Source organism: Microcebus murinus, chromosome 2 (genome assembly GCF_040939455.1).
Source record: "Microcebus murinus isolate Inina chromosome 2, M.murinus_Inina_mat1.0, whole genome shotgun sequence".
In the NCBI taxonomy this organism is placed as follows: domain Eukaryota; kingdom Metazoa; phylum Chordata; class Mammalia; order Primates; family Cheirogaleidae; genus Microcebus; species Microcebus murinus.
Genome location: NC_134105.1, coordinates 47,970,121 through 47,998,017, shown reverse-complemented (window position 1 = coordinate 47,998,017; position 27,897 = coordinate 47,970,121). Strand labels below are relative to the sequence as shown.

The 27,897-nt window shown below is 36.2% G+C and overlaps 1 protein-coding gene across 2 annotated transcripts in view; it reads left to right on the top strand.

The window, feature by feature from the left end:
- The window catches only part of TM2D1 (TM2 domain containing 1), a 37,951-nt gene extending 10,396 nt beyond the window's left edge, over nt 1-27,555 (top strand). Inside the window, exons 4-7 of one of the 2 annotated variants that reach the window (XM_075998855.1) lie at nt 2,360-2,451; nt 10,374-10,447; nt 25,254-25,383; nt 27,232-27,555. In XM_075998855.1, coding sequence (XP_075854970.1) covers nt 2,360-2,451; nt 10,374-10,447; nt 25,254-25,364 — 277 coding nt within the window. In that variant the 3' untranslated portion in view covers nt 25,365-25,383; nt 27,232-27,555. Of the gene's footprint in view, nt 1-2,359; nt 2,452-10,373; nt 10,448-16,569; nt 16,663-25,253; nt 25,384-27,231 lie in introns of those variants that run through there. The other variant, XM_075998861.1, reaches the window with a different exon arrangement.
- Nucleotides 27,556-27,897: the final 342 nt, after the last annotated feature.

The window sequence follows — 27,897 nt, the reverse complement described above, 5'->3', positions numbered from 1 at the left end:
GCAGTCCGCCCGCCTCGGCCTCCCAAGAGCTAGGATTACAGGCGTGAGCCACAGCGCCCGGCCTACTTCTTTTCTTTAATTATTTTTCCTTTCTTTCTTTCCCCTCCCATCTTTTCTTTCATGAGATCTGTGTTGCTCAGGCTGGAATGCAGTGGCTATTCATGGGCACAATAATAGCACACAATAATATCCTTGAACTCTTGGCCTCAAGTGCCTAAGTGATCCTCCTGCCTCAGCCTCCCAAGTAGGTGGGACTACAGGCATGCACCACCACACCCAGCTTATTTTTTCTATTTTGGTAGAGACAGGGTCTCACTTTTGTTTAGGCTGGTCTCAAACACTTGACCTCAAGCGATTGTTCCACCTTGGCCTCCCAGAGTGGTAGGATTACTGGTGTGAGCCACCATGCCAGGCCTTCAAACTCTTTTGTCCCTGTCATAGTTTGAATTTGTTCAATAAACATTCATTTCTCTAAGTCTCCATCAACTGGGCAGTGTATATTCTCACTTCATTGATTTTAGGCTGCTTATGTGACTTAATTTGGCCTATGTAATGTTAGCAGATGTGAAACAAGCAGTCTTTAATGTGCTTATGGAGTTTAGCTTGTGTTTTGTACTTTGATGATATGTTCTGAAAAGAACTTGACCCATGTAGTTGCTACACCTTCAGCTTGGGGCCCTAGAAACACTTAAGTGTTTCTTGAACTGACTTGAACTAAATCCCCAGCATGGGTGCAAGTTCAGCCAAACCTCAGCCTGAAGCAGAATCTCCCAGCGTAACTAGCCTAAGTCAGTAGAACTACAACCAATCTGCAGTCTGCAAGTATGAGAATGGTAGTTTATTGTTATAAGCCACTGAGTTTTAGGGTGGTTTATTATATAACATCATTGTGACAGGAGCTGACAAATACTTCCCTGTGGTCTGTTTTCAGCACAGCAGCCAGAGTGATTATTGTAAAATCTAATGAGATCATGTCATGCCATTACTTAAAATCATGCAGTAGATTCCCATTTTTTCTTAGTAAAAGAGTATTTACAGTGGTGTACAGGGCACTGCATTATTTGTTTTTTCTATCTTCCATTACCTTTCTGACCTCATCTCCTAATATTCTTTCCTTTCTCTCACTCCTGCTACACTGGCCTCTTTAATAGATCTCAAACATTCTAGGAATGCTGCCTTTATACCAGCTGTTTCTTTTGCCCAAGATAGTCTTCCCTCAGAGTGAGCATGGCTAACTCACTTACTTCTCAGGTCTTTGATTAAAATAAGGCCTTCTCAATGAGGCCTAATCTTATCACTCCATTTAAACAGCCCCTAGTATTCTTGATTCCCTACATACCCTGCTCCACTTCTTTTTTTTTTTTTTTTTCATAATATTTATGGCTTTCGAACATAGTATGTGATTTACTTTTCTTTTCTTTTTTTTTAAAGAGACAAGGTCTCACTCCCAGGCTGGAGTATAGTGGCTGTAGCCTTGAACTCCTGGGCACATGTGATCCTCCCATCTCAGCCCCCAGAATAGCTGGGACGACAGGCATCCACCACCATACCTGGCTATGATTTATTTTATTTTATTTTTTAAGTTGCTTAGTGATTTATTTTCCTCCTTAGCCTCCATCAGCAGCTAGAATCCCACACAGACCCCTTGGGCAGCCAAGGCATTATACTCCTTCACTGCCTCCTGTGTCTGGAGGACTCACGCATCAATGTCTTGTTTCTTGAGGTACTCCACAGTTGAAGGAGGCACCTTCAAGGCCTCACTCATTCTTTGGGCAGTCACAAGAGTCTATACACCCTTCTCAACAACTTCCTTCATATTTATAGGCTGCACAAAAGGAGAATGCTCAGTTCCTGTTTCTCTCCAATCTCAAGCCTGACTGCCTTCTGGCCATATTTGCAGTTCTTATAGGTTGTAGTAGAGGCTTATATTTTCATTTGCCCCCATGAGAGGGAAGCAATTTCAGGACATAAGGAACTTAACTGAAATCCACTGCCCTCTTTTTTCAGAGTTGAGTTCCCAAATTGCTTAGCACTTCACCTCACCTCCTAGTGTCATGGGGCTCTGGCCTAGGCCCTCTCCTGGTCTCTGCCTGGAGGTGATATACTTTATAAATATGTTTATGTTATTGTTTGCTGCCACTAGATTGCAAGCGCCTCAGGGACAGGGGTCTTTGTCACTTTTATTCATTAATATATCTCAATAGCCTAGAATAGTGCCTGGTACATAATAGGCACCCCCAAAGGATTAATTGAATTAATTAATTAATTAACAAATAAGTACTAATTAATAATTTTATGTTCTAAAATGTTCACATGTTAGAAATATATGCATATGACGCTCAGGTTTTATTTTGTGCAGAAATGGCTATTCATACAAAGTGGCAGTTGCATTGTCTCTTTTTCTTGGATGGTTGGGAGCAGATCGATTTTACCTTGGATACCCTGCCTTGGGTGAGTATGTTTCATTAAAAAAGAAAGCTGGTGAAACTTGCATTCTAGTTAAATGTATGTATTCTTACAGATTAAATCTCTCTGTGTTATAAATTCCATGTAATTGCAATTGAACAGTTAACATTCTTCTGTGATATAGAGCTACCAGCTCTACAATTCAGTTTAGGTAAGAAATATTGACTTTTCCTGTATTTTCACCTTTATGAAAACACACACTCAAGATAGTGTATAGGCATTTACTTAAGACAGTAGACTAGAACTGTCACTGCTAGTGCTGACCGTACAGTGGAGGTTCAATAAACATTTTATGAACAAATGCATATTCTCTACTCCTCCAGAACATTTTTCTTCTACCTGAACCTCTATCACTGTTGCCCTGGGAATTGAAACTACGTATTTCTTTCAGGATAAATTGGGATTAAAACTTTGGCAACCAGCTTGATCTAGAGGGGGAGCCTGACTTCTCTCACTCTTAGCATCCCTCTCCATACCTTCCTGCTAGGTGTAATCTTCACATTTACTTTAGTTATTAATGCTTATGAAATGATTTGCATTTAACTATACCTTCTGATCAAACAATACTTTCACATGCCTCCCTTATTTAAGCCCTTACAACTGTCTTGAGTTTATCATCCTCTTTAAATCCTCTTTAACAGGTAGGGAAACTGTCACCAGAGAGGTTAAGGGATTTACTGAGTCTAGAGTCTTTCTTTGCTTTATTCTGTGACATATTTGTTGTTATCATCTTTGTTTATGGATAGGGAAATTGTCACGAGATTAAGAGATTTACCCAAGGACACTCAGCTAGCGACCTCAATTTGAACCCAAATTTCTGGCTTTAGAGATCATGTTTTATTTACTATAGTATTCTGCTTCAATATTAGCCCTTCACTGAGCAAATTTAAAGTTTTTGAATGCTCCGCTTTCCAACTAGCAAAGCTAACCTCATTCCTTCCATGTTACTACACCAGAATTCAAAGAGGAATCTTCACTGTGGGGTTGGTGGGAGGTATGTTTCTGACAGTCATACCTAAAACTGAGTGTTCATAAATAAAAGTCAAAGTTTAAAGTTTTATGTACACCAATTTATTCAGTTAACAAACATTTATTCAACATTTAAGTTACTAAGTAAGTGCTTTGGAGACAATGATGAAGATCACAATGTATATTGGTTAACAAGAAAACAAATATGAAATAAAATATGTTGATAGGCTGTTTTATGATATAGCACTGTAACAGAGCCATAACAAAGCACAGAAAAAAGACTAATTCAGTTGACGTCAGGGTGTAAGGGAAGACTTCTTAGGTTAGGCGACATTTGAGGTAGGTTTTGAAAGAAAAAGAAATCAAGAGTTTTAAGGCATTACAGGAAACAGCCTGTGCAAAGGCATAGAGTTTGAAAGAGCATAGGTGTTCATTAAGGGAATGGGGGATAATTTAGCCTATGTGTAGGAAGAACAATGGCAAGAGGTGAAACTGACTGGAGAGGTAGCCTGTGGTCAGATTATAAAAGACTTTGAGTGTGTTGCTATGGATTTCGGACCTTTAGATATCAGAAGTTACCCTTTAATTACCAAAATAATACAGTTTTTTAAACAGAATGCCATGGTCTGATTTATATTTTAGGAAGATAATACTAGAGGAATTGTAGGAAATGGCTTAGATTAGAGAAAGACTGGTGGCAAAGTAAGCTGAAAGGAGGTTGATGCATTAGTCCTCGCTTGAATAATAGTGTAACAACCCTTTCATGCCATTCATTATAGCAACCATACCTTTCCATAACACAGCTGAAAACCATATAGTATGCACAGAAGGCCCCTGAGTTCCCAAAATAAAAATCGTTTAGTCTAACCCTCTTTTTAGATGATGGATAGATGGAGAAACTAGGATCATGATGAGAAAGTAATATGACATGGTGATAGATAAAATAAATCCCAGGTCTTCTTACTTGGTCCTTGCATTTTCTTATATGTACTCTTTAAGAGTACAGGACCATATATATATATGTTTTCCAGAAAGATTTCTAACTTTTAAGAGTTTTTGAAAAGTTGGGGTGGAATAAGAAGCACTATTCTTTGGAATACTTTATTCTGAGATGATTTTAAATAGTACATGTATTTTAAGTGTTTGAGTTAGTGAGTGACTTTTTATTTTCTTGTGAAGTATATCAGAGGGGCTGTCATGTCATATGGTGTAAGTTAATGTTTTTGACTCACTGTAATGGATAATAATATGTTGGTATCTATATTGTGAACTTATTTCTTACGAAATAAAATTCTAGGTAATAAAGCTCTAAGTATGTATAGTGGCTGTGGTTAGTAGATATCAATTTACTGCCAAGAGCTGCCTTTCTGTGGCTACTGCTACTCCAGTCTATTATAGCTTATGTCAAAGAGAACCTTTCATTTTGAAGCCACGTTTCCATAAATTTGCAAATTTAATTTTTAACATTTGACTTTATGCTTCAGTTTAAAGGGCTTTTGTAAACTTTAATATATAATACTTTATTATTATATGGCAACCTTCAGATACTGATTAATTCAAATATTTTGACTGCTGGCTTGAGAAAGGAAACACCTGTCAAAGGACAAAAATTACAACAAATTGAGTTTAAAGATCTAAATTTGTTTTATTTGCAATTCTGTAATGGGACAACACTTTATTCCATAAAATAGAATAATTGTTCCAATGAGCTGAACAGAAGAAGTTGGCTTTATAGACAGAGAAGGACTGAAGCAAAGACAAACAGTTGCTTCAAAGATAATTTCTTATAAGGCACGGACAGGGAGATACAAAAATAGAACAATAACCAATTAGTTTACATCAGGTTACTTTAGCCTACCTTTTTTGTGTAAGAATTAAAGCAGAGGAAACTTCATTATCATGCAAATAAAAGATTTTAAACTGGCCTGTTTGGGAAATTGGCTGTTATCTGTTTCTCTTGATTTCTGGGAAAGTCATTTAATTTAGTTTGGGTTTAGTGATGTGGAACTTTAGCATAGGTGACTCTATTTTTTTAGTGTAGTCTTTTGGGACCTAGTACAGATGCTTAGTCTAAACCAATGGCCTCCTATAATTTGTATTTGAGAAACCTCTCATCTGCTTTACAACTTGTTGCTATTGTCTTATCTTTCATTCTTTTTATTGAGTTTGTCACTTTTTAAAAATCCCACTTCCATTTTTTAGTACGATCTTGGAATGAGAAAAGCTAAGTGGGCATGTCAAATTTGTTATCTTTAACTGAAAATACTCATATCTGTTTATACATTCAAATATTTTCCTCATATCTCTTTACACATTCAAATGTTTTTATCTTTATCTTACTTGCATTTAACCTAGCTCAATGTTAAGGATTTAGGTACTATTTTATCAGCTAATCTAATCTAATATGTAAAAATAACTGTTAATTTTAAATTTTTAATTAAATTTTTAATTTTTACTAAGATTCTAAGGTTAAGGAATTTGGATATTTTCAGTTAAAATGATCACTGCCATTTAAAAAGTTCTTAACTGCATAACCAGTGTTGACTGGTATGAAAGTAATTATAGATAGAATTTAAAATTCCATTTTTTGGTGGTACATACCTATGGAATACACCAGGAATCTTAGCTCCTGGGAGGCTGAGGTGGAAGGGTTGTTGAGGCCAGGAGTTCTAAGCCCCAGTGCACTATGATCACGTCTGTGAATGGCCACAGTACACCAACCTGGGCAAAAAAGAGAGACAGACCCAGTCTCAAAAAACAAAAGAAATTTTTTTTTTTTTTTTGAGACAGAGTCTCACTTTGTTGCCCAGGCTAGAGTGAGTGCTGTGGCGTCAGCCTAGCTTACAACAACCTCAAACTCCTGGGCTCAAGCAATCCTGCTGTCTCAGCCTCCCAAGTAGCTGGGACTACAGGCATGCGCCACCATGCCTGGCTAATTTTTTCTACATATTTTTAGTTGGCCAATTAATTTTTTTTTTATTTATAGTAGAGACGGGTCTCATTCTTGCTCAGGCTGGTTTCGAACTCCTGAACTCAAATGATCCGCCCACCTCAGCCTCCCAGAGTGCTAGGATTACAGGCATGAGCAACCACGCCCGGCCTAATACTTTATCTTAACAGGAACCTCTGGTCATTTTGTAAAGCGCCCTTGAGAAGGAGTTCAGCAGCAGAATATCTAGAATAGATTTTGATGAACTCATCATCTTACTCTGTTATGGGTATTATCATATTACTTTGCCAAAAAATATACTTCTATATCATTATTTTAAATGGCTGCATAGTATGCTGTTCTATTACTCATTGTACTTTTTTTTTTTTTTTTTTTTTTTGAGACAGAGTCTCACTTTGTTGTCCAGGCTAGAGTGAGTGCCATGGCGTCAGCCTGGCTCACAGCAACCTCAATCTCCGGGGCTCAGCGATCCTACTGCCTCAGCCTCCCGAGTAGCTGGGACTACAGGCATGCGCCGCCATGCCTGGCTAATTTTTTATATATATATTTTTAGTTGATCAATTAATTTATTTCTATTTTTGGTAGAGATTTTTGGTAGAGACAGGGTCTCGCTCAGGCTGGTTTCGAACTCCTGACCTTGAGCAATCCGCCCACCTCGGCCTCCCAAAGTGCTAGGATTACAGGCGTGAGCCACCACGCCCGGCCCTCATTGTACCTTTTTTGAGACAGTTCCTCCATACTGAACATTTAGATTGTTTCTAGTTTTTTGATATTCAAACAACAAATGTTTACCAAACTCTGACAGGTAATGTTTGGGGCATCAACTTGAATGAGACAGATAGAGCCCCAGTCTTTAGGAATTTACATTCTAGAGGAAGACAGATGAGCAAATGAACCAACAATGAGGCTGTTAATAGATTTTAGTCAGCATTATGAAGGAAATAAATGGGAGAGATGTGATTGGGTTATAGGGGAGGGAGGATGGCATGCTTTAGACAGGCAGGTTAGGGGTTAGGGAAAACTTCTTTGAAGAAGTAGCCTGAAAGATGAGAAGAGTAGGAAAAATATCCTTGGAAGATGGCACAGTAAAGGTGGAGACGCTGATGTGATGACTTATTCTTCATTCATGGACTAGCAGTTAAAGGCATAACTTTTCGGGGACCATAGTTAATAATCTTTTTATAAACAAAGACAGGGAAGCTGATTTTCCAAATTTACACTAAAATGCTGTGTGAAGAGAGATACATTTCAGAAATATAAAATAAACTGAATGATGCTAGTTGACTTCTTATTAAAAATATATATATTAATATATACTAAGTGTGTAGATAAAATCTCAGCAGACAAGTTTCTTTGGGCTACTATAGTAAAATGTAACCAATGAAAGAAATAACTAATGGAGTTATTAAGGTAATGGATAAAATGATAGGAGTGTTCGGGAAACAGAAATATGAGATTTATTCATTTATTCAGCAAATATTGAGCATCTGTGCAGGCAATGTTGTAGTCACTATGGACACAGGAGTAAACAAAACAGATAAAAGTTTCTGCCCTAATGAGTAATGAGTAAGTTTACTAATGAGTAAACAAAGATAAAATGTTAGGTAGGTAATAAGTATTTTGAAGAAAACTAAAAAATAATCTCTGTATTTTAATAGTTATTAAATTATTTCTAACATGTGTTATCCCAGTACTTACAACTTTATTCTGCTATATGTGGGGAAAAAATCATCTAATGTACCTACATATTTCAGTCTTGTTTGTGTTTTACCAGGTTGCATGTGTGAGTGATCTTATTCATTCTTATGATTTTATTTTATTTATTTATTTATTTTTTTGAGGCAGAGTCTCACTTTGTTGCCCAGGCTAGAGTGAGTGCTGTGGTGTCAGCCTAGCTCACAGCAACCTTAATCTCCTGGGCTCAAGCAATCCTGCTGCCTCAGCCTCCCAAGTAGCTGGGACTATAGGCATGCACCACCATGCCCGGCTAATTTTTTTTCTATGTATATTAGTTGGCCAATTAATTTCTTTCTATTTATAGTAGAGACGGGGGTCTCGCTCTTGCTCAGGCTGGTTTCGAACTCCTGACCTTGAGCAATCAGCCCGCCTTGGCCTCCCAGAGACACTCTTATGATTTTTAACTGGCATCTATTTGTAGTTAATATTTGGAACTACCTTTTCACAAAGAATCTTGTTTTATACCATTTTTATATTTCAAATGAAATATCTTGTAAGAAACTCAAGTTTAAATTCTTTTTTTTTGAGACAGTGTCTTGCTTTGTTGCCCAGGCTAGAATGAGTGCTGTGCCATCAGCCTAGCTCACAGCAACCTCGAACTCCTAGTCTCAAGCGATCCTCCTGCCTCAGCCTCCCGAGTCGCTGGGACTACAGGCATGCGCCACCATGCCCAGCTAATGTTTTCTATATATATTAGTTGGCCAATTAATTTCTTTCTATTTATAGTAAAGACGGAGTCTCACTCTCTCAGGCTGGTTTTGAACTCCTGACCTCGAGCAATCCGCCGCCTCGGCCTCCCAGAGTGCTAGGATTACAGGTGTGAGCCACCATGCCTGGCCCCAAGTTTAAATTCTTAAAGAGAGATTAATCATACCATCTCCAACCCACCCTTAATCTGCCTCGTATAATTGTCATGTTTTGGGGTTATATCATTGTACATGTCCTAGATTTGATGCTCTGTTGTCATCTGTTTTAGTGTCTTAGCTCTCAGATTGGGACCAAAGATGAAGCTGTATGTCATGGCCAGCAAAGAATTATTGATTTTGACCATAGAGCTAATAAACAGGAAATGATTAGGGGAAAAATGTATGGGATAGATTAAAGATAATTGGGGCCGTGCACGGGCACTGTGGCTCACACCTATCCTAGCACTTTGGGAAGCTGAGATGGGAGGATCACTTGAGCCTAGGAATTCGAGATCAGCCTGGGCAATAGCAAGACCTTGTCTCTATAAAAAATAAACATATTAGCCAGGTATGGTGGTATGTTCCTATAGTCCTAATTATTCAGGAGGCTGAGGCAGGAGGATCACTTGAGCCTAGGAGTTGGAAGTTGCAGTGAGCTTTGATGATGTCATTGCACTTTAGCCTGGGTGACAGAGTGAGACCCTGTCTCAAAAAAAAAATAATAATAATAATAATAAAGATAGTTGGGTTATTAATAAAATGTTGCAATTTTACAACATGGTCAGTGTTTTTTCCTGAGTAGTTTTCTGTGGTGTAACAATTTACATGTTTGAACTTTCTACTCTAAATGTATAGTATTTGAATTACATAGTATATAAAGTCTAAATATAAGGATTTTAGGACTAAAAGATGTTCTATAACTCTGATATACTGAAATTTAAAGATTACCTCCTTAGGCCTTTTCTTTTAAGAATTTTTATAATGTTATATTTTTTCTTTTTTTTTTAATAATTTTTTCTTCTTTTGAGACAGGGACTTGCTCTGTTACTCAGGTTGGGGTGCAGTGGCATGATCATAGCTCACTGCAGCCTCAGACATCTGGGCTCAAGGATCCTCCTGCCTCAGCCTCCCTAGTAGCTGGGATGATAGGCATGTTCTGCCATGCCTGGCTAATTTTTTAAATTTTTTGTACAGATGGGGTCTCACTGTGTTACCCAGATTAGTCTCAAGTTCCTGGGCTCAAGCAGTCCTCTCCCCTTGGCCTCCCGAAGTGTTGGGATTATAGGCATGAGCCACCACTCCCAACCTATGTTAAGTTTTTCCTTTCAGTTACTAATATTTATTTGTTAAGTGAATTAATAAATTATTTGGGGGCTTTTCTATATAGAGGGTTCCTTTCAACTTATCTCATATTTTCATGTGAAGATTGGATTTTTTAAAGTGTTACTTTTATATTCTAGATATAAAGAATTTGTGGTACATATAATAGTTTTTTTGAAAATAGAAAAGTTTGTTAATATTTATAAGACTTTACAGATTCTAAATGACTTTACCTTCTTTTCTAGGTTTGTTAAAGTTTTGCACTGTAGGGTTTTGTGGAATTGGGAGCCTAATTGATTTCATTCTTATTTCTATGCAGGTAAGTCAGTTTCAATCTAGAATGTAAAGTACTTTTACATTCAAAAATGAGTTTTGCGCTCTTCTGGTATATTTAAAATTTTTAATATATTAGGAAGCAGATAGGAATGCTTGTTTCTATATTTTTTTCAGATGCTGGATCTAAGGGAGCATGGTCATGTTTCCAACTAGCACTTCCCAAACTGTGTTCCACCAGTTAATAGTTTTAAAAGACATAAGAAGTCATTAAAAAAGATTCCATCACAAATACAGTTTGTAAATGTGAGGTCAACTGAGTTAAAGAGGGTTGCTTTACTGAATAATTTCTCAGAAGCTTTTTAATATATATTGAGTCTATAAGAGGGATTGTGGTTATTTCTCAAACTTACTGTTTCTTTTCCTGATAGTCACAGTTACCTTGTCAATTACCATGAGAAGACATTGATGGGACTCTGATATACATATGAGTATTATGGATTCAAAAACAAGATCTTTTGCACTGAACAGGCACTCTATACTAGTATTCTGTTGGGTACAAATTACAGAAACTGAAATCCTTCTAGTGTAAGCCAAAAAGAAAAAACGAATGTGTGGGCACTCTGTAGAAAATCTAGGAGTGGGGCTGGCCTCAGGCAAGACCTAATCTATATAAACAAATGATATGTCCTGGACTCTCCTGATATTCATGTCTGCTTCTCTCATTAACCTTATTTTCCCCTGCTGCAGTGGGTGTAGGGGCAGGCATAGTTTGTGAAATGCTGTCCTTAAGCAATGTAAAAAGTGCCACCAGATGTTTTCTGTTAAATTGTACTGAACTGGTTGTGATTAACTCACGAGGATTCTTAAAGTAGAGAAAGAGATGAATTTTCCCCAACAAATGTTGCCAAACAGCATTTCAACAAGCATTTATGGAGCACCTAATGTCTTCAGCAAGTATGTCAGTGTGCATTTAGATTATCATCTGTTTTGCTCTGCTTTCTCATATAGTATTTCTGCTCTTCAATCCTGTCTTCTTGATGTTATCATTATACTTTAAAAGAAAGTCAGAATCTAGGAGATTTTGATACCATACTGTGAGGAGGAGGCAGCATATGGACCAATAAGATACCAGAATTAAACAAGGAAAATATTTAGTTTTAAAGTTGGAATTTTTCTGTCTTTACTCGTAAACATATGCCTAACCAAATATCCTCCCTTCTCTGACTGTGGGACAGGCAAGCAGGCATGAAGAGGCTAAGGTACTTGTGCACATATGCTTAGAAATGAGTTTCTCACTTTAAATGAGGATCCAAGGAATTTAATGTATTATTGGGATTCTTCAAGTTAAGATATCCAGAATTCAAAGTGTCTTTGAAACTCAACCATTTAGATAATATTTTCATACTAGGTTCTTTGGTGATATTACCATTGCTTTGTAGCTTTAGTTATATCAAATTATAGAGCTGATTTGAGTCAGCCACTGCTTTCTGGTTCATGTATACCTGAATTTTTGACAATAAATAGTTTTTTTCTTAAAGAACTCCTGGGATTGAAACTCTATCACATTAAAAATTGTTGAGGTATAGAATTAGTGTTTGAATTTTGGCAGTAAATTTCCTTGAATAAGTCATTTTAATAGATATGGCCAATTTAGACTGCTTTCTGATTCTAAGACAAATAAGTCAGTTTTCAAACATAGCCAAATAAGTTGTATAGCTTTATTCTACATGTTATTTAATATATTTAATATGTGATGTTGACTATATTAGTTTTAGAGAATTTTTTTCACTAAATTAAATAAGTTTTTTACTATAAATATATAAACTATATTTATATTCTAAATATATTTTTTCCAATTTCTCAATAGATGTTTTACATTTTGTTTATCATCTTTTTGTTTATTCTTTCCTTCCCCATCCTCTCCATGCCTGATTATTTTTCTTTTCTTTTCTTTTTTGCCATTAAATATTATTCCCTAGTGATAGCAATGTTTTCCTATTGGACTATGAGTCCATAAATGTATTGGGCATGGATTCAAGATCTATAAAAACATACTGTACTTCACAGTGTCTATAGCAAAAATCTAGGAGTTTAGTTATTTTATCTTTGAACCAAAACAATACAAAGTATAATGCACATATTGCTAAAGTAAGCTTTACATGTTGCTATATTTACAGAAAATACTTTCATGAGTTTATATATATTTGTTAATAAACCTTGGAAGTTTCTATTTTTTTGTTCTTAAAAATATACAAATAATATGAATGATAAATGTTATGAAATAATACATAGAAAGCATCAACAAAATCTAAATCATTGATACATATCTAGCTTACAATCTCTCAGTGGTATTATGAACACTGCTATATATGTAGTTATTTGTAAGTAGTTCTAAAGATTTGAAAACACTCATACTTTTGTGTCTATATATTTTTGTATATATAATGAAACATTAAGTTTTTATCAGAAAAAATATGTGGATATTTTGATTATATTTAATCCTCTTTTCTCATTCACACGGGCTTTTCTTTTTTAAAAACAAAACAAAACAAAACACTAGAGGGCTGTTGAATGGGCATTTTAAATTGTACCAAAAGCACTGATGTATTCTGTATCAAACAAAAAGAAAAGAAAGTTTCTTATGTTAAGTGGAGATAAGAAAGTCACAAATCAGAAAGATGAGAATGTGTAGAAGGAAAATGGAAATATGTATTGGAATGTAGAAAGTTATTAGAAGGAAGTATGCTAGGGCTCTTTCCTTGTTACAGTTTTAAAAATTTCTGTGCAATATGGAAGAAATTACTTTCATTTTCATTCTTATCAGTGTTATAAAATGGATTTCCTTAAAGGACTAATAACTATATAAACAACAGAGATTCACAAAAGCAGTATAATCTCCAAAACATACATGAATTTTGTAAATAAATTTATCAGATTTATAAAATATATCTCATTAGTTTGGTATTTAATATATCTCATTTACTTTAGCGCTGAATTATATACTGCTGTGTATTAGTGGTTTTTTTGTTTTCTTTTTTTTAGACAGGGTCATGCTCTGTTGCCAGGGCTAGAGTGCAGTGACATTAGCTCACTGCAACCCCAAACTCCTCCGCTCAAGTGATCTTCCTGCTTCAGCCTCCCAAGTAGCTGGGACTACAGGCACGTGCCACCATGCCCAGCTAATTTTTCTGTAGGGACGGGATCTCTCTATGTTGCTCAGCCTTGCTTGAACTCCTGGGCTCAAGTGATCCTTTCACCTAAGGGTCCCAGAATGCTAAGATTATAGGCATGTGTCACATACCTGGCATTAGCTTTTAACTTTTAAGCACCAGGTTTGACTTTTCACACACAAATTTCTTGAGAAAAAGATACTTTTCTTAATCCACTATAGCACTAGTAGTGTGTTAAACATAGAGTGTGCCCTCAGAAATTTTTGCTGATTTGAACTGAACGCACCTTATGAAAAGTGTGATTTGTGCCAACTACAAGCAAGATGAGAAGATAAAAATGGTAGTTTTTAAAAAGTAATTGTTTTACTTTAGGATATGTTTTACTCTATTTGGACTACTATAATAAAATTTCTGGGTAATTTATAAACAACAAATTTATTTCTCACAGTTCTGGAGGCTGGGAAGTCCAAGATAAGGGCACTAGCAGATTCTGTGTCTGATAAGAGTTCACTGCTTTATTAATATTGCCTTCTATTTGTCCTCACATGGTGGAAGGGAGAGATAAGCCCCCTCAAGCCTTTTTAATAAGGGCATTAATCCCATTCATGAGAGTGCAGTCCTCATGACTTAATCACTTTCCAAAATTCCCACCTCTTAATACTAACACATTTGGGATTAGATTTCAATGTATGAATTTTGGAGGGACACAAACATTCAGACCATAGAAGGGCTTTAGATAATTCTAAATTTCACAGGGTCATTTGAGAGGTAATGAATAAAAATGAAAGCTGATGTGAAGAATTATATATAATAGGTTTTCTGCTATCATTGGAAATAGGTTTAGTGAATACCAATTTAGGTATAATAACTTGAAATCCTTGCCCTGAAGGAACCTGTAATCTATTCTAAGAGTGGTCAGATAATAGAATCAACTTATTATCAGAAATAAAAAAAAATTTTTTTTTGAGACAGACTCTCACTCTGTTGCCCATGCTAGAGTGCCGTGGTGTCAGCCTGTCTCACAGCAACCTCAAACTCCTGGGCTCAAGCAATCCTTCTGCCTCAGCCTCCCAAGTAGCTGGGACTACCGGCATTCGCCACCATGCCCAGCTAATTTTTTCTATATATTTTTAGTTGTCCAGATAATTTCTTTCTATTTTTAGTAGAGAACGGGGTCTCGCTCTTGCTCAAGCTGGTCTTGAATTCCTGACCTTGAGCGATCCTCCCATCTTGGACTCCCAGAGCCACTGCGCCCAGCCCAGAAATAAAATTTCTGATAATAAATTTCCTTGGGAACTGTAGGTTTGAAAAAAGAGTATTGGCCAGCACAGTGGCTCACGCCTGTAATCCTAGCACTCTGAGAGGCCGAGGCAGGTGGATTGTTTGAGCTCAGGAGTTCAAGACCAGCCTAAGCAAGAGCGAGACCCCGTCTCTACTAAAAATAGAAAGAAATTAGCTGGACAACTAAAAATATATAGAAAAAAATTAGCCGGGCATGGTGACGTATGCCTGTAGTCCCAGCTACATGGGAGACTAAGGCAGAAGGATTACTTGAGCCCAGGAGTTTGAGGTTGCTGTGAGCTAGGCTGACACCACAGCACTCACTCTAGCCTGGGCAACAGAGTGAGACTCTGTCTCAAAAAAAAAAAAGTGAATAAATAATAAATATATAAAAAGAGTCTTGATTTTATCTTATTTAAATTCTTTGAATTTTACAAACGTTTTTAAAAGCCTAAGATTGATCAGGGTGCAGTGGCCCACGGTTGTGATGCCGGCATTTTGGGAGGCTGAGGCAAGAGGATCTCTTGAGCCCAGGAGTTTAAGGCTACAGTGAGCTATGATTATGCCAGTGCACTTCGGCCTGGGCAACAAAACTAGATGCTATCTCTTTAAAAAAAAAAAAAAAAGCCTAAGCTTTTCAGTTTAGAGCATAAATAAAGCCAAAGCTATAATATGTTCACTTTTATGTAAGCCAGTTTGGTCAAAGACATAGCCTGTGCCCTTTTGACCAAAGGAAGGACTAAACATGTAATCTCCCAAAGTGTATACCAGTGCTGGGAAAGTTGGTCAAAGTACTTGACAGTTTGCTAGATATAGGACAACAATATATAAAAACAGAAGACAAAATTGGGATTATATCAAGCTAAAAAGCTTCTGCACAGCAAAGGAAATAACAAAGTAAAGTGACAACCTATAGAATGGGAGCAAATATTTGCAAAGTATCCGTCTGACAAGGAATTAATAAGCAGAAATATAAGGAGCTCAAACAACTCAATTGCAAAAAAAACTGAAATAATCCGATTTAAAAATGGGCAAAAGATCTGAATAGACATTTCTCAAAAGAAGACATAAAAATGGTGAACAAGTATGAAAAATGCTCAATATCACTAATCATCGGAGAAATGCACATCAAAACCACAATGAAATATCATCTTACCCCAGTTAAAATGATTTGTATCAAAGAGACACAATGACAGATGCTGGTGAGGATATGGAGAAAGGGGAACCCTGGTACACTGTTGATGAGAATGTAAATCAGTGCAGCCACATTATGGAAGTGCCTCAAAAAACTAAAAATAGAACCACCATATGACCCAGCAATTCCACTATTGGGTATATATCCAAAAGAAAGGAAATCAATATATCAAAGATATCTGTACTCCTATATTTATTGCAGCACTATTCACAATAGCCAAAATATGAAATCAACCTAAGTACCCATCAACAAATGAATTTATATATATATTTGTTTAATTGGATTATAAGATTAATAAATCTTCATTATAGAACAATTATATAACTGTGTGCCTGTCACTTTGTTTGTTTTGGAGATAGGGTCTTACTCTGTTGCCCAGGCTAGAGTGCAGTGGTATCATTATAGCTCACTGCAACCTCAAACTCCTGGGCTCAAGTGATCCGCCTGCCTCAGCCTCCTAAGTAGCTGGGATTACAGGTACGTGTCACCATGACCAACTAATTTTTAAATTTTTTGTAGAGACATCGTCTCGCTATGTTGCTCAGACTGGTCTTGTACTCCTGACCTCAAGTGATCCTCCTGCCTTGGCCTCCCAAAGTACTGGGATTACAGGTGTGAACTACCACACTGGGCCCTGAAGGGGAATTTTCAAAACACAGGGTATCTGGGATGGTGCTTAAACATGAAAAAGAAAAAGAAAAAATAATAAAAAAAAGTAAACGAAACAAAACAAAACAAAAAACCACAAGGTATCTTAAACTGGTTCTGAGACTAATCCTAAAACTGTTTTCCTCAGGGATATGTAATGGTGAATCTTACTCATTTCTTGAAAAATAATGTTTATATCAGTCATTTAGGATTAATGCTAACAAATATTTAAATCAAATGAAGTCAGGGCTTCTGAATGCATAAATTCTGGCACTGTGTAGGAGTTTTGATGCTTAATTAAAATGTGACTAATCGGGTGGTTTTAATGGCTTCATCTTTAATTAGCCACACACAGAAGCTAGCTCCGGAACACAAAAATGTAATCTGACTTTTAAGAAAATATACAGTTACTTATTTAGGGGAATTGGGATGGACACAGGCTACATCATTATCTTGTAATTACAGATAGCTGAGTTATCTTTTGTCATCAGAGTAGTAGGCCTTCAGGAGGTTGCTTGATCTTACCAGTGTTAATATTCACATTCTTTGTATGGAGAAACTCAGAAATGTTTTAGGTAGAAAAAGGGTGCATTGATAGAGTTATATAAAGTATTCTTATTTTTTCTTTTGCTTCTTAATTCATTTATTACATTTGAAATTTATAAAATATTTGAGTTACCTAAGAATCATGACTTCAGTGACACTACAAAGCCATTAAAAGTCATATCTGTTGCTAAAGTTTAGGTGATAAAGTACTCACTGGTAACCACATTTTTCCCCTTTAGTTTACTTTTAATAGAATGCTATCTAAACATGTACAAACAAAAATACCTTTTATACTTACAAAATCAAAAGTTTATAAATTGCAAATATTAATACTATAACATTATTTAATAAAGTTCAAATAAAGTAAGCTCTTTCTTTGTGGTAAAATATATGTAACAAAATTTGCCGCTTTAACCTTTTTAAGTGTACAGTTCAGTGGCATTAATTACATTCAGAATGTTGTACAAGCAACACCACTGTCTACTTCCAAATCTTGTCACCTCAAAAAGAAACCATACCTATTAAGCAAGAACTCCCTCTTCTCCCACCTCTACTCCACGTAACGTCTAATCTACTTTTTGTCTTTATGAATTTGCCTATTCTAGATGTTTCATATAAATGGAATCATAATATTTGTCCTTTTGTGTCTGGCTTATTTTATTTTGTCTTTTCAAGCTTCAGTGATAATGAAGCAGAACTTCATTCCTTTTATGGCTGAATAATATTCTATTGCATGTATATTTATATCACATTTTATTTATCTAGTCATCTGTTGAAGGACACAAATTAATAGATATTAACTTAAGTCTCTGTTCAATTCTATATTATATACTTAGAAAAAGATAAATTTTATCTAAAGCTAAATGAAAACAGTATCTTTGCGACCTTGGATGGATCAAGCCTTCTTAAATAAGCTCTGAAAGCATAAACCAAAAACATAAAGGCAAGGGGAAAAAACCAATGTATTTGACTACCTTAAAATTAATAAATTCAGTTTTAAAATGGATACCATAGATGAATTTAACAGTTAACAGACTGAGTAAAAGGACACTGGCAATAGGAATTGATATCTAGAATATACAAGTAATTTCTACAAGTCAATGAGAAAATGATAGGGGGCCTAACAGTTAAATCAGCAAAGTAAGCTATTAAATAATAGATAATTCACAGGGCAGGTCACCCAAATAACTAGTAAATAAATAAAGAGATACTCCTGGGCATATAATTCCCAAATACTCAAACTCCTATACAAAATGACATGTAAAAAGATGTCTACTGTAGCAGAAGTTGGAATCATTCTAGTTATGTCTACCAATAGGGGAATGGGTGCATTCTCTGTAACACTAGACAGTAATTATAAGCACTTACCTAGATGTACATGCAGCTACATGGAAATGTCTTAAAATTGTAGTGTACTATGAAAATAGTTTAAAACTCAACAAAATTTACAACACAGTACTATTCAGATAAATTAAAAATGTATATTTATTCAAGGAACATCACATTTGAAAGGATAAATGTGTATCCAAGCCATTTTCCATATTAAGTGAATGCCTATTATTTGTGTGGGTACCTGTGAGTGGGTAGGGGGAAGGGTTATTGAGAATTAGAGTGAGCATCAAAGATGAACATAAAAACAACAGGAAATTTGGTGACCACTTTTTAATATTCTTTTGTTTTTTTGAGACAGAGGCTCACTTTGTTGCCCAGGCTAGAGTGAGTGCCGTGGCGTCAGCCTAGCTCACAGCAACCTCAAACTCCTGGGCTCAAGCAATCCATCTGCCTCAGCCTGGGACTACAGGCATGTGCCACCATGCGCAGCTAATTTTTTCTATCTATATATTAGTTGGTCAATTAATTTCTTTCTATTTATAGTAGAGATGGGGTCTCGCTCTTGCTCAGGCAGGTTTTGAACTCCTGACCTCTAGCAATCCGCCTGCCTTGGCCTCCCAAAGTGCCCGGCCAACATTCTTGACTTTAATATGTATTTTTATTTATTTAATTGTGTGTGTGTGTTTTTGTTTTTGTTTTTACCCCTAAGGAAAAAAGTTTGAGTTAATATGTATTTTTAAAATTTTCTGATTACTCTTCTTGATGTAGAGTTTACACCTATAGAAAAGCCTACCCCTTTAAGTACACAATTTGTGATACGGCATTTTAACCTACAAATAAAATTTCATGATGAAAACAATCAGAAATGTCATGAAAGAAGAAATTTTCATTTAATCCTTCCAAACTGCTATCAGCCATCTCCATAGAAGAAGGATATGGGAGACCAAAAGATATCCACATCAAATTCCTGGAACCTGTGAATGTTACCTTATTTGGAAAAGGGAGGTTTGCAGATTTGATTGAGTTAAGGATCTTGAGATAAAAGGGTATCTTCCTATATTATCCAGGTGGGCCCTAAATCAAATGACAAGTGTCCTTAGAATGAAAAGAGCCACAGGCCAATGAATGCCAAATGTCGATTGCCACTGGAAGCTTAAAGAGACATAAGACAAGATTCTCCCCCAGAGTCTCTGTAGGACATGGGGCTATGCTGATTGCAGATTTATGTCCTCCACAACTATACGTTTTTTCTGTTTTAATCCACTAAATTTATGGCAATTTGTTACAGCAGCTTTGGGAAACTAGTACAGAGGGTTATGTATAAAGTTGTTTTCTCAAGATTTTTAGGGCTTCTTGCATACGAGACATTGATATCTATTGTGCAAAATTGCTTAAGAGTGTAAATGGTCTTTCTTCTCCCCCTTGATTTCAGAAATTTTCCCCAGCTTATTGAATGGAAAATACTTAATACTTCACAATTTGGCTTCAGGATATTTCTTAGCAGAGAAATAAACTCATAATTTTAGGTTTCATGTACTCTGTTGTTAATGAACAAATGGACATGGGCATATTCACTGAGTAAAAAATTTCCCAGTATGGGATATTTTAAAAGATTTGTTATAATTTTATAACTACAGTATAATAATATACTCATAATGAAGGATTTTAGAATTTGTACATTTATATGTATGTATATGAAATGCTTAAATATGGATTTATTTTTTAGTTTTGGTTAGGGAATATGGATCTGAATAGCTAAAACCTTTATACTTGATAGTTTTTTTTAAAAGTAAATAGGGAGAACAATTTTCTTAGGATAGTCTATAGAAAAGTATTAATATATTAATATGATACTTTGTAGAGGCTTAAGCTGAGGTGTTTGCATTTAAATGTAGTCATAGAAGACATTAGAACTTAAAAACTGCCCTACAGCTTGCTCTATTCTTTATTATAATAGATAAGAAAAACTGAGATCCAAAGAGGATTAAATTATTTGATCATTTTCTTCCAAGAGTTCCTTTCAGTCTAGTTCTTTACCTTACTGACTTAATTTGGTTGTCTTTGGGGCAGTTCTTCAAATTGTTTTAGCAGAGAAAAGCAGCTAGTGTTGTGTTTTGGTGACCTGGCAAGTGGTGTGTAGGAGGCATTGAAGACAAGCGCATAATTAGAATTTGGCTACTTGTAACACATTTTATATTGTATAGCAATCTGTATATAAGGTAGTTCTAAGATTTATTAGCAAAAGGACCTAATGAAGGATCCCAATCCATTCAATCTTCCCTCTTTCCTTTCTTCTTAGCTTCTTTCTCTCTGCCATCTTCAGATCCTTTGGTTAGCATCACTTCCTTATAGAGTCATTTTCAGGGGTATAAAAAGACCTGTTTCCTTTCATGTATATCTTCTTAAGAGTAAGTAAGTCCCTGAATGAACATGTCTGATAGGCGATTGCCCAGAATTTCTTTACTTGCCCAGGCTGAATGAATGAATCAGTGGAAAGAAAAGTGGAATTACCATGTCAGAATCGATTGTCAAGGAACCAGAATTAATAGTTTGAGGGGAAAGAAATGCTGCAATAAGGCCGGGCATGGTGGCTCATGCCTGTAATCCTAGCTCTCTGGGAGGCCGAGGCAGACGGATTGTTCAAGGTCAGGAGTTCGAAACCAGCCTGAGCAAGAGCAAGACCCCATCTCTACTATAAATAGAAAGAAATTAATTGGCCAACTAATATATATAGCAAAAATTAGCCGGGCATGGTGGCACATCCCTGTAGTTCCAGCTACTCGGGAGGCTGAGGCAGAAGGATTGCTTGAGCCCAGGAGTTTGAGGTTGCTGTGAGCTAGGTTGATGTGACGGCACTCACTCTAGCCTGAGCAACAAAGTGAGACTCTGTCTCAAAAAAAAAAAAGAAATGCTGTAATAAGATTGCTAAGTTTGATACAAAATTGGATCATATATAGCCAGGCAATAAAACTGCAATCTTTGGGGGCTGTGTTCTCTACAGGCTGGGGGCGAGGGAACCAACACATTATCATTTTTCTACAAGTTAACTGCTAACTTGACAAGATTGTAAAATGTCCAGGCCCTAATCAGTTTTTATTTATTTATTTTTCCCTTTGTTTTTTCTTCCCTCCACCCCTCCCTACCCCTAATCGGTTTTTAAAAAGTTACATTTCCTGAGAAAGTCAAATGAGCTTCAGGTAGGGCTCATTTCAATATCATGCATATCAATATGTATGATATTAAAAGGTCACTCAATTGTACATTTACCTTATTTCTAACTTTTGGATACTTTTTCTCAACAGGAATAAGTAAGATTATCAGTAGAGATGGTGTAGGATGAAAAAGATAATAGGACAAAACGCTAAATTGTAGTCTGTATACATATTCCAAATTAGGAACTTTTTGCCATATTATTTGGCCTGTTTCTGCCGGCTAGGCTTTACCGTTTTTTTTGTTTACCTCATACAGTCTCAAAATACGTTGTAATTTCTAGTTACCTATTCTTTTCTTTCTTGGCTTAATGCTCATGGTAGTTTCCTCTGTGACTTTGGCCACTAAAAAGGTTTTAATTTTTACTTAAATGTATAAGTAACATTTATAACTGTTAACATCTATAGTTCACTAAAATAAGCTTCCAGTTGGTAGAGATGGTATCTTATTTACTGTTTTATGTATAATGCCAATCACAGTACCTGGAATATTGTAGGAATTTAATATTTGCTGAATAGCTTTTAAGACCAAATTTATTTTAAAAATGAAGACTGCTTTATAGCAATGTCCTTCAATTTAAAAAAAAGTCCATACCCTTCTCATATTTTTAAATTGACATTTAAGTTTTCCATCATAAGTTTAAATAGTTGCAAAGGATGTAGTTTCTAGTTTGCAAATATTGACATATTTAAATAAAACTGTTACATCAGTTTTGAAATCTATCCAACAGAATATAAATACCATAGGATTTTAAATATCATTCACTTAAAAAAGATATAAATGAACTGTTCACTAACCATTGTAATTTTTATATTGCTTTTTCTCCTTGAGTCTTTATTTTTATGTCTCTTCTTCCACAGAGTTTTATCCTAATGTAATATATTTTTATACTTGAAAACTCCTACTAATCATCTTAATCATTAAAATTAAAATATTCTAAGATTTTCTTTGTTTTCTGGATTGAGTCATCATTACAATTATTAATGATACACAATTGATCAAAACAGCGTGTAAGTGTGTTACAAATTCAGCAAATTATTTTTAGGCAAAAATATAAAATGTTATTGGGAATGCATCTTTGGAACAGATATGGCAGAATGTATTTTTGGACCTTTGATTAAAAATTTTGCTAAGTTCAATATTTTATTTATTTATTTATTTATTTTATTATTTTTTTTTTGAGACAGAGTCTCGCTTTGTTGCCCAGGCTAGAGTGAGTGCCGTGGCGTCAGCCTGGCTCACAGCAACCTCCTGGGCTCGAGTGATCCTTCTGCCTCAGCCTCCCGGGTAGCTGGGACTACAGGCATGCACCACCATGCCCGGCTAATTTTTTATATATATATCAGTTGGCCAATTAATTTCTTTCTATTTATAGTAGAGACGGGGTCTCGCTCTTGCTCAGGCTGGTTTCGAACTCCTGACCTTGAGCAATCCGCCTGCCTCGGCCTCCCAAGAGCTAGGATTACAGGCGTGAGCCACAGCGCCTGGCCTATTTATTTATTTTTGAGACAAAGTCTAGCTTTGTTGCCAAGGCTAGAGTGAGTGCTGTGGCGTCAACCTAGCTCACAGCAACCTCAAACTCCTGGGCTTAAGCAATCTTTCTGCCTCAGCCTCTCAAGTAGCTGGGACTACAGGCATGCACCGCCATGCGCGGCTTATTTTTTTTTTTTCTATATACATTAGTTGGCCAATTAATTTCTTTCTATTTATAGTAGAGACAGGGTCTCACTCTTGCTCAGGCTGGTTTTGAACTCCTGACCTCGAGCAATCCGCCAGCCTCGGCCTCCCAGAGTGCTAGGATTACAGGCGTGAGCCACCATACCCGGCCTCAATATTTTAAATTACGTGTTTATTTGACTCTTCAGAGCTTTTTATAGCTGTGGGTGATGTGCCATCATAAGACTCAGGGTACCCTTTGATGGTAGGTATGCTTTACTGTTATCAAGTTGGAGGAAGGACCACAGTGAAAGGGGAAGGGGGGAGGAGGGAAACTAGTAATGATGCTTCCACTAAGTGTGGTATCAGGCAGATACCATTCATTTTACAAAGAGTATTACGAGAATCAAGGATCTCAAAATTAATTCCCATAAAACTCTGTGGGCCCACCTACACCTTGATAAGTCTTAAGGCTATAGTTTGAAGATTGCTACCTTATAGGATAAGTAGAGATCATGTTAACTGGATTGTCACAAATGTGAATATATGGACAAGATGATTGTAGTGAATGTGTGGTTTTTTTCTGTCTATATCTTCCTTTTCCATTCCAGGTGGTTATGGCAGGACTGTCAATCACACTACCTCATCTCCCACAGGGAGCCTGGCCTGGCAAATTATATTAATCCTGTTCCCTTGGATATAGTAATTTGTCCAGCAATAGGCATAAAAACCAAGCAGATCAATGAAAGTCTTTCCCTAAAATTGGTATATAAACACTAGGGAAGAAAATTTTTCTTTCTTTATATTGGGAGCTGCTGAGCTGGGAATATATGACTCTAGAGCTATTGGCAAGCGATTGAGAATTCATGTCTGCAGAATGAAGAAAAGCAGAGCTAAGGAAAGAGGCAGGGAGGCCAAACCAAGAGCCTCATGGGGCAACTGAATTCATCCTTGAGGCCTTGTTTCCTGCAGCTTTTCTTTTGATCTTGTGAGCTGCCCTAGTATCCTTCTTAGCTACATGAGCTACTAAATTACTGGGTGTTTTTTTTGAGACAGAGTCTCACTCTGTTGCCCAGGCTAGAGTGAGTGCCATGGCATCAGCCTAGCTCACAGCAACCTCAATCTCCTGGGCTCAAGCAATCCTACTGCCTCAGCCTCCCAAGTAGCTGGGACTACAGGCATGCGCCACCATGCCCAGCTAATTTTTTTTTTGAGACAGAGTCTCGCTTTGTTGCCCAGGCTAGAGTGAGAGCCGTGGTGTCAGCCTAGCTCACAGCAACCTCAAACTCCTGCCTCAGCCTCCCAAGTAGCTGGGACTATAGGCATGCACCACCATGCCCAGCTAAGTTTTTCTATATATGTTTAGTTGGCCAATTAATTTCTTTCTATTTATAGTAGAGACGGCGCTCTTGCTCAGGCTGGTTTTGAACTCCTGACCTCAAGCAATACGCCCGCCTTGGCCTCCCAGAGTGCTAGGTTTACAGGCGTGAGCCACGGCGCCCAGCCTAATTTTTTTTGTATATTTTTAGTTAGTCAATTAATTTCTATTTTTAGTAGAGGCCGGGTCTCACTCTTGCTCAGGCTGGTTTTGAACTCCTGACCTCAAGCGATCCTCCCGCCTCAGCCTCCCAGAGTGCTAGGATTACAGGCGTGAGCTACCTCGCCTGGCCCTAAATTACTCTTTTAAGTTTGTTTGAGTTGGATTTTTGTTGCTACTGAAATGATTTTATTAACAATTGAGAAATGTAAATTCAAATTGTTGTGAAATATCTTTTGTAAAATGAGTAATTTTGAAAATTTGTCTCTTCTAGATTGTTGGACCTTCAGATGGAAGTAGTTACATTATAGATTATTATGGAACCAGACTTACAAGACTGAGTATTACTAATGAAACATTTAGAAAAACACAGTTATATCCATAAATATTTTCAAAAAGAAACAGTAAGTGATATGTATATCTAATCTTATTATAGTAGCATATTATTCATATAAAATTATGAGAATTTTAGAAACAGAGGAAATTTTAAGAGATCATCTGGTGTCATAAACCTCTTTTTGTATGCAGAAACTCAGGTGTACATATGCCTGAAACATCTCTAATCCTTTGAAAAATATTTTTATGTATGTGCATTGCTCCTGCAGTTCCCAGTTCAGACTCTCTGCAGTGAATATGGTTAAAGGACAAAGTTCACAAGAAGAAAATAACATCAAAGCAAAAAGATACTCATTATATGATGATTATGATCAAAGTATGTGCTATAAATAATTCAATATAGCAGATATTTTCTGCTGCCCATTTCTCCAAGGGTCATTACAATATTTAACCTCTTTTCTTTTTCTTCTTCCCTAAACCTGAAAGTTGATAGAGTCTAAATCTAAACTACCTATAAGCATTTATTCTAACCTAAAGTTTGACCTTGCCCATGGGAATTATTAATTGGCCTTAGCTTTAAATCCGTAATGTACCTACAGAAGTCAGAGATACTATCAGTCTTCCTGGTTTAACTCTCGGGTTCTTTAGGACTCTGCCACTATTTTATTTCAGCCACCGTTTATTCTATTCTAATAATCTTCCAATAATGCAAGATTTTTCTCAGAAAGGATTTTGATAGAATATCAAGAAAACCATTTCCTGGTGTAATCATTCTCTGTAATGGAGAAATCCAATGTATAGTAACATGTAGGGTGAAGGGTAGTTTTTGGGTAATAGTTCACTTTGAACTACCTAGCAGTTTTCACAGAGCTGGACAGGCAGAGAGAAAGACAGGGTAGGTGTCTTGGCCACCTTTGTATTACTAGGATTTTCAGTCAGCTCTATAACTGCTTCTAGAGGTCAGGAAGGGAAGAGACATTTGTTTTTTATGTCATCGTGTATAAATAGGATGAAAAGTACAATTTGGGGCCCTTTAGGTAGTTGGGGTTTTTTTTGTTTTTTTTTAACATTACAACCTGAGGCTTTTAGGTAGGTTTTTTTTTTTTTTCTTTTCTCACAGTAAAATTATGGAATATACCTGATAGTTATTGTCATGATATTAAACAGTGATAGATCCCACAAGATTTGAGGAATTTATTCAGCTGGAAAAGTTTTTCCAATCTTTTCTTTTAAACTGTAAGGGTCATTGAGTTTTAAAGTTGGAATGAAGCTTAGAGATCCATCTGCCTCTTCTTACCAGGGAACATATTGAGACGTAAAGAAGTTGAGACTAAGACACACAACTAATTAGTGCAGAACTGAAACTAGAATCTAGGTTTTCTTTGTACATTCTGTAACACAGTTCTCTCTACCTCCCACCCTACCACATCTTCTGTCAACTGTATCATTGCATATTAGCCATCTTCATTTTGGAAATTGTTTCTCCTACTTTATGAGAACGGTTGTGTGGTTTTACATAATCTTATTATTCATACTGTAAATTGTGTCTCCTTCAAAAGTATATAGATAGTTTTTAAACTATAATGTGTAAAAATTAAGCAGATGTAATTTAAAAAGTGATTTCATCCTGAAGCCTATTAGTTCTAGCCTATTATATAAATATTTAATTGGGATTCCAAACTCAGATTTGAAACTTAAAACCTAAAGGTCCATTGATAGGGCAGATAGTTGCATGGTCCTTCATATGATCTCTCTCTATAGAGAGATATTATTCTATATTCTATAGAATATAGAAGTGCTCCAAGAGTAAGAAAAAATGTGTTGACTAAAATGAAGTATTAAAATGTACATTTGCAAAAACCTCATTGGACTCTTTTAGAAATATTGTTTTAACATTTTTCTTTTTTCTGTTTTAGGATTTGAACTTCATTGATTTTAATAGAGATCTCCCAGAATGTGGATTTCCAGATTTTCCTTTTTCCTTCTTCACATACCACTTCATGAGTTCTAAATAATTTTGTTGTGGTGGTTATTTTTGTTTTATTGATTTAGTAAAATGTATATAATTCTGAGATTTATTTAATAGGACTTTCGTTGAGAGCTGTAAAATAGTCTTTCTCAGGCTGCTGTCTCTGTGAGATAGATAGCTTATTACTCTGATATTCTTTAATGTCTTTTACAAAGGCAGGTTGCCATGTGTCATTTTTGCTTCTGAAAAATAAAAGTATAACTTATTCACATTTTTAGTGCTCTGTTATTGAGAAAATCTTCTTAAATGTTGAATATAGCTGTCTTCTGCATTTTGATCCTTCAAAGCAGTTAATCCGTGGTGTGAACAAATACCATTTATACTGCCTGGGGCTTCAGTCTTGTGTATGACAACCCACCTGTTTTTCTGCAACTTTCAGATGTGTCTTTGCCTTGGTATCCAGGGAGCTAAAGATCATCAGGGAGTCTCTGAAACCTTGAGGCAACATGGATACTTCTGGCACTGATTCAGGCCTCTGAAGTATGAACTTTTTTTCCTTTTTTGCTTTGGGAGTGCTGTACTAGCTTTTGGAATACCAGATGCTGACTCATCT